The sequence below is a fragment of the Oryctolagus cuniculus genome, chromosome 16, assembly GCF_051225735.1.
Source record: "Oryctolagus cuniculus isolate XC-2025 breed Fujian yellow rabbit chromosome 16, ASM5122573v1, whole genome shotgun sequence".
NCBI classification, from domain to species: domain Eukaryota; kingdom Metazoa; phylum Chordata; class Mammalia; order Lagomorpha; family Leporidae; genus Oryctolagus; species Oryctolagus cuniculus.
Genome location: NC_142882.1, coordinates 64,106,403 through 64,120,769, shown reverse-complemented (window position 1 = coordinate 64,120,769; position 14,367 = coordinate 64,106,403). Strand labels below are relative to the sequence as shown.

The 14,367-nt window shown below is 39.7% G+C and overlaps 1 protein-coding gene and 1 long non-coding RNA gene across 15 annotated transcripts in view; one reads left to right on the top strand and one right to left on the bottom strand.

Annotated features, from left to right (window-relative positions):
- ELMO1 (engulfment and cell motility 1) overlaps positions 1 to 14,367 on the top strand; it is a 574,098-nt gene that overhangs the window by 197,492 nt on the left and 362,239 nt on the right. For all 14 annotated transcript variants that reach the window (XM_070059729.2, XM_089316113.1, XM_002713762.6 and 11 more), the window contains 2 exons: positions 7,543 to 7,642; positions 13,642 to 13,793. In XM_070059729.2, the coding sequence (XP_069915830.1) occupies positions 7,543 to 7,642; positions 13,642 to 13,793 (252 nt within the window). The remainder of the gene's footprint in view (positions 1 to 7,542; positions 7,643 to 13,641; positions 13,794 to 14,367) is intronic.
- Positions 1,740 to 4,459, bottom strand: LOC138845872 (uncharacterized). Its single transcript, XR_011383143.2, has 2 exons — positions 3,805 to 4,459; positions 1,740 to 2,071 (listed from the first exon to the last, which is right to left on the bottom strand). It is a non-coding gene; the product is annotated as an uncharacterized LOC138845872 (long non-coding RNA).

The following is a 14,367-nucleotide window of genomic DNA, read 5'->3' as shown; positions in this document are numbered from 1 at the left end:
GATAAATGAAACATCTGAAAACAACTATTTGAAGGTACTGGATAGCAACCCCAAACAGGTCAAAAGTGGAGGGAAATCAAGAACAGATGGGGCTCAGCTGGGATTGGTGTACTTACAACTGATAACACCTGCTCATCTGGATAGCCTGGGTGGCAAAAAGCCTTGGTGTTAGTGCTACTAGGAAGATACAGTTTGAGGCTGGAAGGGTGGCTGGGTAGTTAAGGGGGAATCCACAGAAGAAGCGAAGCTCAGAAGGCGCCAGACACCAGATCCGAATAGTAGTAGCTCTGCTGGGCTATGCCTGACCCTGAAAGTGTGCATGCATGTGCCTGCTGCCACTCACTGCAGAGTTGGAGTTTGGTTAACATCCAACTAGAACAAAAATCAACACTTTCCGGGGACCACCACTGACACTACTTTATTTAGAGGTCTAGGATACAATAAGGAATTTCTACTGTATAGGCATTGACCCATGGATAAGGCTGAAAAAGCAGAGAGTAGAGATTGACTTTGAGATGATCCGATGTTAGAATAAGCAGATGAAGATTTAAAAACTGTTATAATTATACTTGTAGAATATAGAAAATTATAATGAATGCATGGATGGACAGTCTTAACAGAGAAATGAAAACATGAAAAATAATAAATTATAAATCATAAGACTGAAAAATATACAATAGTTAATATGAAAGAATCTACTCTTGTTGGATATTATGGTTAGTAGTGCATTAAGCCTGTGATTATTGAGTGGATTGAAATTGTGTTTTTGCAAAAATTAAAGAAAAGAAAGGAGGGAAGGAGAGGAAGGGGGAATGTATGGTTATCTTCTTATTTTGTACCTATGAAAGACATAAAATCTGTTCTCTATTATTAAAATTTTTTAAAAGGAGAAAGAATCACTATAGGGGACTGAAGATGGCAGAAGTGACAATAGCCCTGAAGATATATCTGTATAAATTGCTCAAACTGAAAAATAGAATAAATGAATAGCAACTACTTGCCATAGGCAATAACAGATGATCTAATATACATTTTGTTGGGATCCCAAGCAGAGGAGAAAGTGAAAAAAGACAGAAAAAGTATTTTAAGAAATAATGGTAAAAGATGTCTAAACGTTGCTGAATGTAAATGTCATAGATCTTAGAAGGTCTGTGAACACCAGAACATAAAAGATAAAATAAAAACCATGAAGGAAGCCAGGGAAAAGTAATTTATAACATTATAATAAAAAAAGACTGCTAACTTTTCATTAGAAGCAAGAGACCAATGAGTAACATCTTAAAAGTGATGAAAAAAAAAAAAAAAGAACTTTTCAACCCAGAATTTTATGTCCAGCAAAAGTATCTCTGGTAATGAAGGTTGAGTAAAAGTGCTTTGGGAAAAAGGAAAACTAAGACAACTGATTATCAGAAAATGTACACTAGGAGGTATATGAAGCAAGTTGTGTAGGCTGAAGTGACATGATACTCGATAGAAATTTGGATCTACAGGAATATGAAGAACACCAAAAATTGAAAATATGCGAATAGCTATAAAATACAAATATAGTTTTCTTCCCTTCTTTCAAAAAATTCAAAAAGACATATAACTATGTAAAATTAAAAATGCTGTTTTATAGAGTTTATAATATGTATAGATGTAATATATGTATATGATAATAAGAGTTCAAAGGATGGAGATGCAAAGGAAACTATACTATAAACAAGCTCCCTATTGTATAATTTTCCTTTAAGGAGACATTTTTTTTTGAAAAGATTTCATTTATTTATTTGAGAGGTAGAGTTACAGACAGTGAGAGGAAGAGACAGAGAGAAAGGTCCTCCCTCTGTTGGTTCATTCCCCAAATGGCTGCAAAGGCCGGAGCTGCGCCAAACCGAAGCCAGGAGCCAGGAGCTTCTTTCCCGTCTTCCATGTGGGTGCAGGGGCCCAAGGACTTGGGCCATCTTCCACCGCCTTCCCAGGGCATAGCAGAGAGCTGGATTGGAAGAGGAGCAGCTGGGACTCGGACCGGCGCCCATATGGGATGCTGGTGGAGGTGGAGGATTAACTTACTGTGCAATGGCGCCAGCCCCTAAGGAGACATTAGTATGTTAATGGTATAATCCTGCTAAGAAATTAATGCAAAAAATAAGTCTAAATCCAAAGGAGTTAAATTGGATCACTCAAACAATTTATTCCAAAGGAAGGTAAGAAAAGAAAAACAGAGAACAAAACATTCTTGGGACAATTAGGAAATAAATTTGAAATTTGGTTGACTTAAATCTAGTCATATCAATATATTAAATGTAAATGGACAGGGTATTCCACATGACAATTTCGTATTGTCATATTGTCAAACCAAACTAAGAAAGCATGACTTAGCTCTGTTTTGCTTATGAGATGCAGGGCAAGTACAAGAGCATATGCAGTTTGAAAAGAAAAGGATAAAAAGCACACACCATGCAAATGGTGATAGCAATAGAACGGATTAGTTTTATTAATATCGGGCAAAATAAGATTTAGAAACTATAGGTTTCCAGAGCTAAAGAGTACTAATTAATAATAAAGTAGGGTCATCTTACTAGGCCAAAAAGTGCTAAATATGTATGCACTTAATAGTATGACTTTAAGATACACGAAGCAAAAAACTGACAAATACAGAGAAAAAAAAATCGGACAAATCCATTGTCATAGTTGGAAATTTTAGTGCCATTATTTCATGACTAGGAGAAACTAGGCCAAGAGGACTGAAACTAACACATCAAAACAGACCTATGATGAAACAGGAAATCTGAGTCCCCACAGCTATTTTGGTTTCATTGTTGAAACCCTCCCACAATGAAAACTAGTGGCTTCTATCATATACTTTAGCAGAAATACTGAATCTCCATACATGCTTCCAGAAAATGGAGAACAGGACCAACTTCCAATCATTGTATGTGGCCAGCGTCACTCCAATACCCAAATCTCACAGACAATACAGGAAATAAAAATTATAGACCATTGCCCCAGTTAGATAGATATAAAATCCCCAGTACCATATTAACACATACAATCAGGCAAATATAAAACTGATAATACGTCTTGACTAATCAGGATATATACCAGAAATGGTGTCACATTCAAAAATCAATCAATATAACTCAACATTTAACAGAATAGAGAAACAAAAAGAAGAATCTTCTTAAAGGTGGAAAAGCATTTCATGAAATTGAATATTTATTCCCAATAAAATTCCTCTCAACCTGATAAAGGCTATCGGCAGAAGCCTATGGTCCTTAATGTTGGAAAATTGAATTATTCCCACTCTAAAGACTGGGGATAAGACAAATGTGTTTGCTTCCTGTGTTTCTATTCTACATGCTATGGAGTTCCAAGCTATTGCAGTTAGTCAAGAAATAAAAAGATCTAATTTCAAATAAGAAACTGCAAAGCAATCTCTGTTCATCAAAGACATGACTACCTATGCAAAAAAGTCCTAAGGAATCTATAAAGAAATTGCTGGGTCTAATAACTGACATAATGTGGTTCATTTGAATAACTGACATAATGTGGTTAAGATTGCAATTCTCCCTAAATTAATCTATATGTCCAATGAAGTACCTATCAAATAAAAAAAAGTTATAAGACAACCCTACAATTAAAATGGCAGTGCTTAAGACCTATAATAATCAAAACAATCAAAAACAAAGTTTGAGAATTTCATTAACTGATTTCCTTCAAGACTTACAATTAGGTTAGTTATCAAGACAGTATGATATTGGTTTCAAATAGATCAATGAAATAGGCTTAGAATCAACCCACACTTAAAATTTCAACACTTACCTTTTCAATGTATGCAAATTCTACTTTCCACAACCCACAAAGGAGATACTTGGAGAACCTGAAGGGAGAGGGCAGAACCATAGCCTTCACTTTGGCCCAGGAGGATCTGTTCAGCAGGACTTGTGATAACTTTAGACGTGGCCTTTCCTATCTTCTTTTTTCCACTTCTGCCCTGGGCATGCCATCCAAGGAAACAGTCAGAGGCGCTGTTCTTTTGTAAAATTAGCCGCGTACATTTACATGCTTGTTTTGAGATTGGCTGAATTTTGTTGGAATGACGCTGATCTCTGCTAACTTGATAAGAAACATTTAGCTGAGTCATTCCAGCACACGTGGTGTGTTGGCTGCGATGGTGGCTCTCGACCAGCATGTAAAGTTTGCAGTTTGCTTCATGGCAGTCAGTACTGCAAAATCTTTAGCTAGCACTTTGTAAAAAAAAAAAAGCAAATAAACCAAACAAATAAAAATGTTCCTGAATGTGCCATGTGGTTGCTTTATATCTGTAATTCTCCTTGCTGCAATACTCTGTCCAACACTGGTTATGTCAGAGGTGGGACCATGCTTTCTGCCTTCTCATTTTGGAGCCTGAATCACAGACAGTGGAAATAAACATGAATGTCAGGCTACCATACGAGCTTGTATAGCCACCTCATTTGAAAGAGCAGTTGAGTGCTTTGAATTAGAATGTAATGCAACTGTGGCATGCCACTCCTTCTCTGGCAATTGAGGGTTTGAAGTTGAATTTTGAAAAAGTTCTTCTGGAAACCTATGATGCCACTCTTTCATATATGTGTGTGTATATAGCATATAGTATATAATTATGTATGTGTGTGCATTGTATAAATGTTTATTATAGCATAACTAATATAATCACAGTGTAATAATGTATTGTATTATAGGTCATATTATATGATTACATATCATTTGCCCATTTGCTGTATATATCTGTGTATGTATCATCTATCTGTGTATCTATATGTTTATGTCTATCTATCTATTTATCTATCTGTCTGTCTAGTTAGATGGACCAAGAGAATGATCCATCCTCTGAACACCATGGTCGGGGTGTGATATAAAAATCCTTGCTCTCATTTCTGTCCTGCACACCACTGGGTAGCTGGGAAGTGCAGACAGCTCTGTCCGCAGTCTCAGAGACGGTGTTCTACCTCCTTTACAGCTATAGAGCTTAAAACCCTGGCCCCCAAGCCAGCTTGGGGATCTGGAACTTCATGATACTCTTTCTCCTGTTTTTTACTTCTTTCCTTCCCCCAAAGCCCTTGCAGCCTCTGTCTGAGGAGTCTGTACACAGAGTTCTGGAGTAGTCAGAGGGAGATTGATTGTCCCCAGATGTTATTAAGACCATTGGGATTAGGGTTCCATTGAGCAACTAGCTAGGGAGCAGTCATTTTGCCTTCAGATAATCAGAGAGCATAAATATAATTTATCTTTTGCTTTTAAAGCAGCTAATGAAGACTAATGTCATCTATTCTCAGTCTCAGGGAGTGCAAAGGAGAGATTGATGCCCATGGTGCCTGTATTCCTTGGCACTGCCTATTCCACTGCTGGCTCTGGTGTGGATGTCATTGGGGCAGAAATGTCTGTATAGGGACCAAGGACATCATCTTTATATGATGTGTGTATGGGAATCCTTTAGCATATGAGATCTTTTAGCATGACAGGTATAAACAAATGTCAATTACCAGTTATTGTATGATGGTTGTTTTCCCCCTTTTAGGTAAACAAAGCTAAGTAGCTAGTATTGCTCACTAACAATACTATACACTAATAATAATGTAATAATATTTTATAGTAATATTCATGCCTATCCTGCCTATTAATAAATATTACTAATTCTTTTCCTAAGGTGATTTTCCTTTTTCCCCTTGCAATCTGATACTTGTATTTTCTTGTGGCTCATTGACTCTAGAAGGATCCTGGAATTTTTATTTCACCCTTCTCATTTCTCTGTGTAGTCCGTTTTACTCGTTTTTTCCTCCCCTTCAAGTTTAGGCTTTCTGGTTTGGAATTTCCTTTGAGGCGTGATCCTCTGATGCCACCTAGGGGGCACCTGTAGGATTGGGCTGCCTGCCTGCAGCTCTCAGAAGCCTGCCTACCTCTCTGGCCCGAATGGTTTGGCTTTCCAGACATATCCCCGCGCACCCCGCCCCCCCCCCCCCCCCCCCCCGGATTTTAGGAAGAGAGAATCCTAGAGACACTGAAGGCAAAACATTTTAAAATTATGGGCTTCATTCAACTTTCTCAAATCTGATTTTGCATAGTGATTGATAACAGGCAACACTCGTATGCTGTTCATCATTTGCTGCACGCTCTTCCAAGGGCTGTAAGTGCGCTCGCCCACTTCATGCCTCCAGCAGTCTGGGTTAGGCATTGCCACCATCTGTGGTAAGTGAGGAAACAAGTGTGGAATGCTGGGTTAGCATGTCCACTGTGAGCTGTGAGAGGAGGGCCAACCTCTGCCATCTGACTCTAGAAACCATCGCTTAACCGTCGTGTCTGGTGTGTCTCATCCCCTCTTGGTCTCCAGCAGCTTGGGGTGTGGGTGCTCTCCCTGTCACAGCTGGCACTTTCACAGATGACACAGAATTTCAGTGGTCACTGTTGAGGCTGTGCTGATAGGAGGAGGACAAAGAAATGGAGAAGCTGTTTTAAAGTATCGTGGAACTGCTTTGTATTATACTGATTAAAAATGCATGGGAAGTTTCAATGTAAATCGTTAGGGGACTTTGTTTGCAGTGTGTCCATAATGGTATGCGTGACCCTGCAGATTAAAACTCTTAAATAACCAATGAGCGTAAGAAGCAGTGTTACTGCCTCATGCAGTGTAGACATCCTCATTGGCATAACACAGTGTACTTGAGAGTAATTTATCTCGAAGGCTGTCAGTTGATATTGATGAGCATGGTAATTTACAAGAAGGGTGAACATCTGGAGAAGATTCTAAGTGTCTGTTAAAGTGTTCTTTTGAAAGCACTGGAAACCAGACTATTGTCTACCAAGTGTCCTAGGAGGACAGTATTTTTCTCTGAGCACCCCCCCACACTCTTTCTTTGGATTTTTAAATCACACATTAGACCTGTTCTACAACTTTCTGCAATTTTATGGTCAACAAACCCATAATATGCAGTCATTATCTCCATAGATATTTCATAAAACCTATTAACAAAAGAAAAATGCTGGCCAATGTAACATCAAAGTGAATGTTTACCTACATGTATTTGTGTCTGTGAATACACATGGACTACTAGAATCCTTTCCAAGAGGATTAACATTCTGAATAGGACACTTTTTAATCTCCCCTTTTGGTGCTTATGGGTAATCAAAGAAGCACATTACCGTCTCTTAGCCATCCTAACTTTCATTCTGAGGTTTGCTTTAAGGTATCATTTACAGAATGCTAACATGCAGACTGAAGAGCTATCATTACCCGGGTTTTCAGTGAGGAAAACAGCATCAGAGAGGCTAAGTGAATTTTCCAGTGGTCCCCAGATGGCCAGAGTAAGAGTTGGTGTGAGGCCAGGACTGACTGAAGCCCCACTCACCTGGTGGTGTTGTCCTGGCCCTTCTGTCACCCGTGCGTGTAAGGAAGGTTGTGTCTAGCTGGGTAGCCCAATGGTCTTGCAAAATTCTGCTTGCGCTCAACTTTCTGAAGCTGTCAGAGCTGTGTCTTCCCTGTACTCCACACGGGGGCCCATCCCTCTCGCCTCTTGTGTTTTGCAGCTTTGGAGACATGCTGTCCTTCACCTTGACGGCCTTTGTGGAGCTGATGGACCACGGCATAGTGTCGTGGGATACGTTTTCCGTGGCGTTCATTAAGAAGGTAACGTGGCTCGTGCTATCCTAGGCTTGTGTCACCTCCTTCCTTCAAAAATATTTTTCTCTGCTTTGAGGATATTTTATTCTTGTGTGTGTTGGTTCTTTATGTTAAAAGGTAAGTGTGCTTAATGTCAGTATTACGTATGTGGGGGTTGAAGCACTGAAATTATATGTGAAAATGATTCTTGTTACATAGGCTATAAGGATTTTAATAGATTGCATATAAGAAACTGTAGTTAGGGGAAAATTATTAATTAATAAATAATTAATTAAAGTTATTAATAATTACACAGGTGTCTACTGATGGATTATCTGAGTGTGACTCTATTGGCCTTAAGGCCTTAGCAGAGTTCCTATGGTTTCTCTTAAACCTTCCATCTCCAAGCTGGTGTTCAGGCAAAGCAAACAGCAAAATACATTGTTGTCTTGAGTGGCTGGGTTTGAAGCAAGGCTGTGAGGGAAGGCGGCATGCCTGGGTCCGTGCGTCTTAGGTGGAAGGATCTGCCTGCTTGTCATCATCACCCAGTGACTATCTCAGGCCCCAGCCAGTTCAGCTGGCCCCTTACGTCTCCTCTCTGCCTGCCGCAGCTCTGATTCTGTTTCTGTGCAGCAATTGTGTATCTGACTGCCTCTCGGTGTGCGCGAGTGCAGGAGGGCCGGAGCACAGCTCTCTTCATGACTTGAGCCACAGCGTCTGGCCCAGAGTAAGACCTGAATGCATTTCTGTGAGATAAATGCTTGAAATTTGCTCAGACAGTTTTTAATTTAACTTGAAGAAGAGAGGGAATACAGTGATACTCTCTTTAAATATATTTTAAGTAAAATTTTGGTTATGATTGGAAAAAAATAGAGCTGTGTTTCTTTAAATGATATGAGTAGTGGTTAGAGGCAGCAATTTAATTTTCTGCCTACTTAGGAAAATGTTTTTCATTCACTGAAATTAAATTTAAAAATCATATTAAGCCTAAGGAAACAAAGACTAGCAGTCATGGCGATTTAGATAAAAGCTTAAATGCTTTTTTAAAAGTCAACACATTTCATATATTCAATTTCTTTATTCTCAGTTGTTATATTTCCTTTGGATTGCTACTTGGAGACCCCTTAAATGAACTTGAAAAAAAAACTAATCAGAAAAATACTTAGTTTTTTTTGAAGGTTAACTTTTTATTCATTAGCTGGACCAAGTTCAGCACTTTGACAACCCAGGAATTGTATGCAGGCATCTGTCTTTTAAATGGAGCTTTATCTCGACAAAAATCAACTAGGAAATGTGCTGACAAAAGATGCCTATCTCTGTGGGCTAGAGCTGGCTTCCTATTAATGCCAAATTCATACCACTTCAGAGAAATACATTTTTCTCTGCCAGCGCCTGACTCCTTCTCTGTTTCTTTATCTGTTTTGTTATGTGTAGATCTAGATTCTCATTTACAAATCTTGACTGTAATAAATAACATCATTTCATAAACAGGCCAACAAATGGAATCCCTTGATGCCAATATATAACGTCATTGCTTTTTAAAGACTTGGCTACTTAAGGAGAAGGTGGGAAGACATGGGGAAGAAAGAAAGGAAAAAAAATAATGGAAGTTTCTGTGTTAGGAGTTGGTTTTCCTCTAGCCAAGTACAACATCAGTGCCTTCTTTTGGAAAGAAATTTTCCCATAAATGCTCTTGAAACCCTTGCTCACCCCCGAGGACCTGGCTTACCCCGTGAGTGTTCTCAGTGCCCAGGCAAACATCAACCACTTCAGTGTAGAGACCTGGTAATTTCTGCCTTTTAAAGCCTTGATAGATTTATGAGCCTGTACTCAGATAATTTAAAATATGGGAGTGAAGTACCATGCTCTCTGTGGTTGTTTTGTTTTTGATAGCATAGGAAAATTTTCAGGCCTCATTCTCAGTGTTTATTGTGTTGCTGATTCATGCACTGTGGTACCTCTTAGCTTCTTAAAAGTTACCCAAAGATTCTTCTGTTTTATTTAGGTACCATCTTTAAATGAATGAGCCCCATACAGAGGTAGGATAAGGGACCTTAACAAGTTCATGGAAAAATAGAATTAAATAAGTTTATATTGGTGTAAGCATGTTTTGAAATCTATGCATAGTTTTTTCATGATACGTAATTTCCACGAACTCTTTGCAAACCCTTTGTATATAATTACTGGTAATCCCTCATTCCTCTCTTCCCTGTGATACAGGCTGCCTTTCAGGAAGCTGTTCTGGGGCTGGCTTAGGTTGGCTTATGCATGTCAGCCAAAAGTGCAGCTGGAAAGCAGGGAGAAGTTGAAAGGCAAAGGAAATCATTACTACTCCTTTCAGGGGTAAAGAAATTAAAAAACTTAACCAGTTTGTTACCTTTTTTCTTTTAAAATTTTTATTTATTTTCATTTCACTTGAGAGGGAGGGGGTAGAGTAAGAGGGAAGGAAGAGAGAGGGAGAGGGGAAGTGAGAGACAGAGAGGTTGCTTTTCTGTCTCCCGGTTTACTCTCTAAATCCCTAAATGCGCACAGCAGCCAGGGCTGGGCCAGGCTGTAAGCCAGAAGCTCAGAGCCCAATTCGGGTGTCCCACTTTGGTGGCAGAGAACCAAGTACTTGAGCCATCACCTGTGGCTTCTCACGGTACACATTAGCAAGGATCTGGACGGGAAGCAGAGGAGCTAGGACTTGAACCAGGTACCCTGGTAAAGGATGTAGTGTCCCAAGCATTGACTTAACTGCTTGCCAAAATGCCTTGCCCATAGTCTGTTATCTTCTTTAGCTATACTCAGGTCTGTAATTTTCAAACTGGATGCTTAGAATAACACTTGTGCCGGCACCACGGCTCACAAGGCTAATCTTCCACCTGCGGCGCCGCACCCCGGGTTCTAGTCCCGGTTGGGGCGCCGGATTCTGTCCCAGTTGCTCCTCTTCCAGTCCAGCTCTCTGCTGTGGCCTGGAAAGGCAGTGGAGGATGGCCCAGTTCCTTGGGCCCTGCACCCGCATGGGAGACCAGGAGGAAGCACCTGGCTCCTGGCTTTGGATCGGCACAGTGTGCTGGCCGTGGCAGCCATTTGGGAGGGGAACCAATGGAAGGAAGACCTTTCTTTCTGTCTCTCTCTCTCACTGTCTAACTGTGCCTGTCCAAAAACAAACAAACAAACAAACAAAACACTTGTACATTCACTTATATGGGGTTTGTCTCGAGTTCTTTTGAGGAAGAAAGTCATTGTAATTGCTTATATTAATGCTCAATGCTCAATTAATACTAATTAAGTAAAAGTTTTACATCACTTAAATGTCTGATAAAAATCAATGACCAATAAAGGTGAAAAAAAAAAAAAAGAAAAAGAAGTTAGTTTCAACAAACTGATATCTACTGCAGCATGTGCACCTGTCTCTAGTGAGTTGAGTGTCCACCATCTGCCAGGTAGGTACTCAGCTCGGTGCATTCTACAAAACGCTCCTTGCTTAACAGTTAGCGTTGCCAAGGTGATTGGTTCCGAATGTCAGTGAATTATGGAAATCGTGAGTTTTGAAGACTTTAAATGATTAGTTTAGTGATTGCTTTAATGAATAGTTTCGTGAGAGAAATATATAGAAATGGAATATAAATGTGGTGTATAAATATGCCTACATTAAAGCTAAGGTTACAGATTAGAGCAAGCTTGTTGAAAGCAGGAGAGAGTTAATGACTTGTAGAGAACTTTAAAACCCATTATAGAAAAGGTGCACTTCATAGCAGAAGCCATGAAGAGTTCTGACTGAGTATTTTGAGAAAGGAAATTTGTAAGAAGGAGGCTTATGCAGGTGGCTGGTATGTGTCTACTCACTGGGAAGTATGAATGTAGAAGAAACTGAAGATGATGCTGTTTCCATTACCCAGGCACAAGTTGGTCCATTGGCCAGTGCCACATGCATCTACTATATCCAAAGAGAGACATCTCTCTGATGTACTCTACAGGGATAGAAGATAGGGAACTGGAAGTGTTAGCCACTAATGTTTATGGGTGCTTAAAAAGACAAAAATCATTGGAAAAGGAGGAATAAGAAGACAATGTGACTTACTTCCACCCTGTTTAGGTTTGCACTTTGTTGGAATATCCCAATGGAGGAATTTTTTGTATACCGAGAGTAAGCATTTAATATACTTGATAGTAAATGCCTTCTTACCTGTCTGTGCTAGAACAAAAAGCACTCAAAGTTAAAAATTGTGTGTCTTGCTCATCTTTGTGCTTCCAGATCCATAAGACTGTGCAAATGCAATGCATATAACTTGAATGAGTCAGTTCAGAGGGAGTTTAACAATATCAGCAACAAGTGGAAGACCCATGGAGTCCTAACACATCCACTTTAATATACACAGATAGGAAGAAGAGCCTGGAGTAAGGAGAGAATTAGTAGAGAGAAAACCAGAAGCATAGTCAATGAACTGCTTTATGAGTTTTCACTTTCCTCATAGCAATGCCAAGAGTTATGTCAGGGCCATGAAAACCAGTGGGATGGTGGTGGTGGTGAGTAAGTCGAGGGATTTCTATTCTCTTTGGAAGAGGCCTAAGTCAAGTATTAAACCATGAACATAGTGTGAGGGTAATTGGATTTTTGTCAGGAAAGATGACCTTGGAGAAATACAGGTGGCCTCCGTATGGTAGATTTGGTGGATTGGAGCAGCCTGGAAAGATTAAGGCGAAGGCTTGCCAGGGGCAGTAAACACAGCGAGGAAGTTTATTATAAGTCATGAGTGCAGCTAAGGCAGTCTTTTAAGAATCTTTAAATCCTCACATTCTTCCTGCAGCTTGAATTATAAAATAATGGCTTTTTGGAATGTGAAAGCCTCATATGCCTGTGGTTCTCAGTGTCATTTTTCCCCCGGCCCCTGAAATCCATGTGTATCTGGGACAGGCAGGGTGTTTACACCTGCACCTCCCACCCCTACTCTTCCCAGAGAGTCTGTGGGCCAGAGGCAATTGAGATGTTAAGTGGAAGTTGCCAAGGTGCATTTGCATTTATCATGGACAAGGACAGAGAGGGGATGAGTGGAAGGGGTTGATGGAATGCAGAAAGAGAGACTGTTACTGACAGAGGGAAACAGCAAGTGTACTTGCCATGGAACCAAGTTATTTAGCTTTTAAGAAGGCAGACATTACGTTGATATAATAATGGCCTTTTAGTATGAGTTGTCAACAGACAGTAATAACATTTAATGAGGCCTCTAAAATAAAACCTTTATGGTACCCATGTGTTTGGATTGCTGCGATCCATTATTCTAACCCCTATTTTACTTCCCACTTACATTCTGATTTATTATGTTCGGGGCTTTCATGATTAATTGTTTAAGGAATATATTTTAGAGCTTAAACTATTGTTTTAACTTTTAGCACTGCTAATTTAGATGATTTCCTGTTTGCTAAGTTTGAGAGACGTGAAGAATTCATTTTAACCAAAAGAAATGGGAGGAATGGGGAGTTTTGTGTTTGTTTGGGAATAGCAGCAATGAGAGTGGCCAGTCACTGAGAAGTTCTGTCAGTTGAATCATGTTGACAAGTGTGATTTGTGGGAGTCCCTTAAGAACATAATAGAGACACATAATAGGAATGTAAAAATCATAGACTGTGTGGACAAAGGGGTAGTCTGGAAATGGAAGAGGAATGGCCATTAGTGTATGTTGAAATTATTGTCTCAGAAAAACACAGGAATACTTTTCAATATTAGTGTTGCAATTGCCTGTCCCTGGAAGCTGAAACTTAGAAGAATCATCCTGAGAAAACCAGACAGAATAGTCCTTTGAAGATAGTTACTTTTCTGAAAAAATGTTTGTCATGGAATTATGTAAATAGGATAAACTCTGCTGTGTAGTGTGCTATAAACAATTGTTGTTGTGAGCTTCTTGCAGTTTGCTGGCGTTTCAGGCACTTTCATCCTGTGTCTGATGTCTCCCAAGCGTTCCCAACGGGCTTTATTTGTTCTCTTCTCCTCTGTTGTACTAATTAAGAGCAGTCCATGAAATGTGTCTCCCTTGGATTTCCAGATTGCAAGTTTTGTGAACAAATCAGCCATAGACATCTCAATCCTTCAGCGGTCCTTGGCCATTTTGGAGTCCATGGTGCTCAATAGCCATGACCTCTACCAGAAGGTGGCGCAAGAGATCACGATCGGCCAGCTCATCCCACACCTTCAAGGGTAAGCATGCTAAGGCCACTCTGGGGAGGTCAAGTGATTCACAGAGACGGCTGCAGTAATGCCCTGGGGAAGATTCCATATTGATTTGATTAAATGTACAGAAAAAGAATCTTGATGTGTATAACCAAACCCGGCGACGTCTTCATACTGAAATAGCAAGATACTCCTTAGTCCCCACCTCTGGTAAGCTCTGTATCTGTTCTGGGCACCATTCTTCCCCCAGTGCTAGACCCTTAGAGAATTTTCAGTTTCAAGAATGTTAGGTATCAATTTAGTTCTCATTAATATCAGCTTGTTCTCGTAGGTTGTCAACAGAATCATTCCCTAACCTCATAGTGTTTTGTGTGACACATAGATACATTTTCATAGTTAATTAGAAATTTTACATCAGGTACACTTTTAACTAGGGATTTTAAAATGGAAGCTTATTCCTTAGATAGGAAGATCCTACAATGGCCTTTTCCTTTTGTATTTTGTAATATAATCTATGTGGGTTTTCTTTTTCCCTCACAACTAGAGCTGTAACTTAGGGATAAGACAAGCTGCCCTAGCAGGCTGCAGTCTTTAGGGCTTT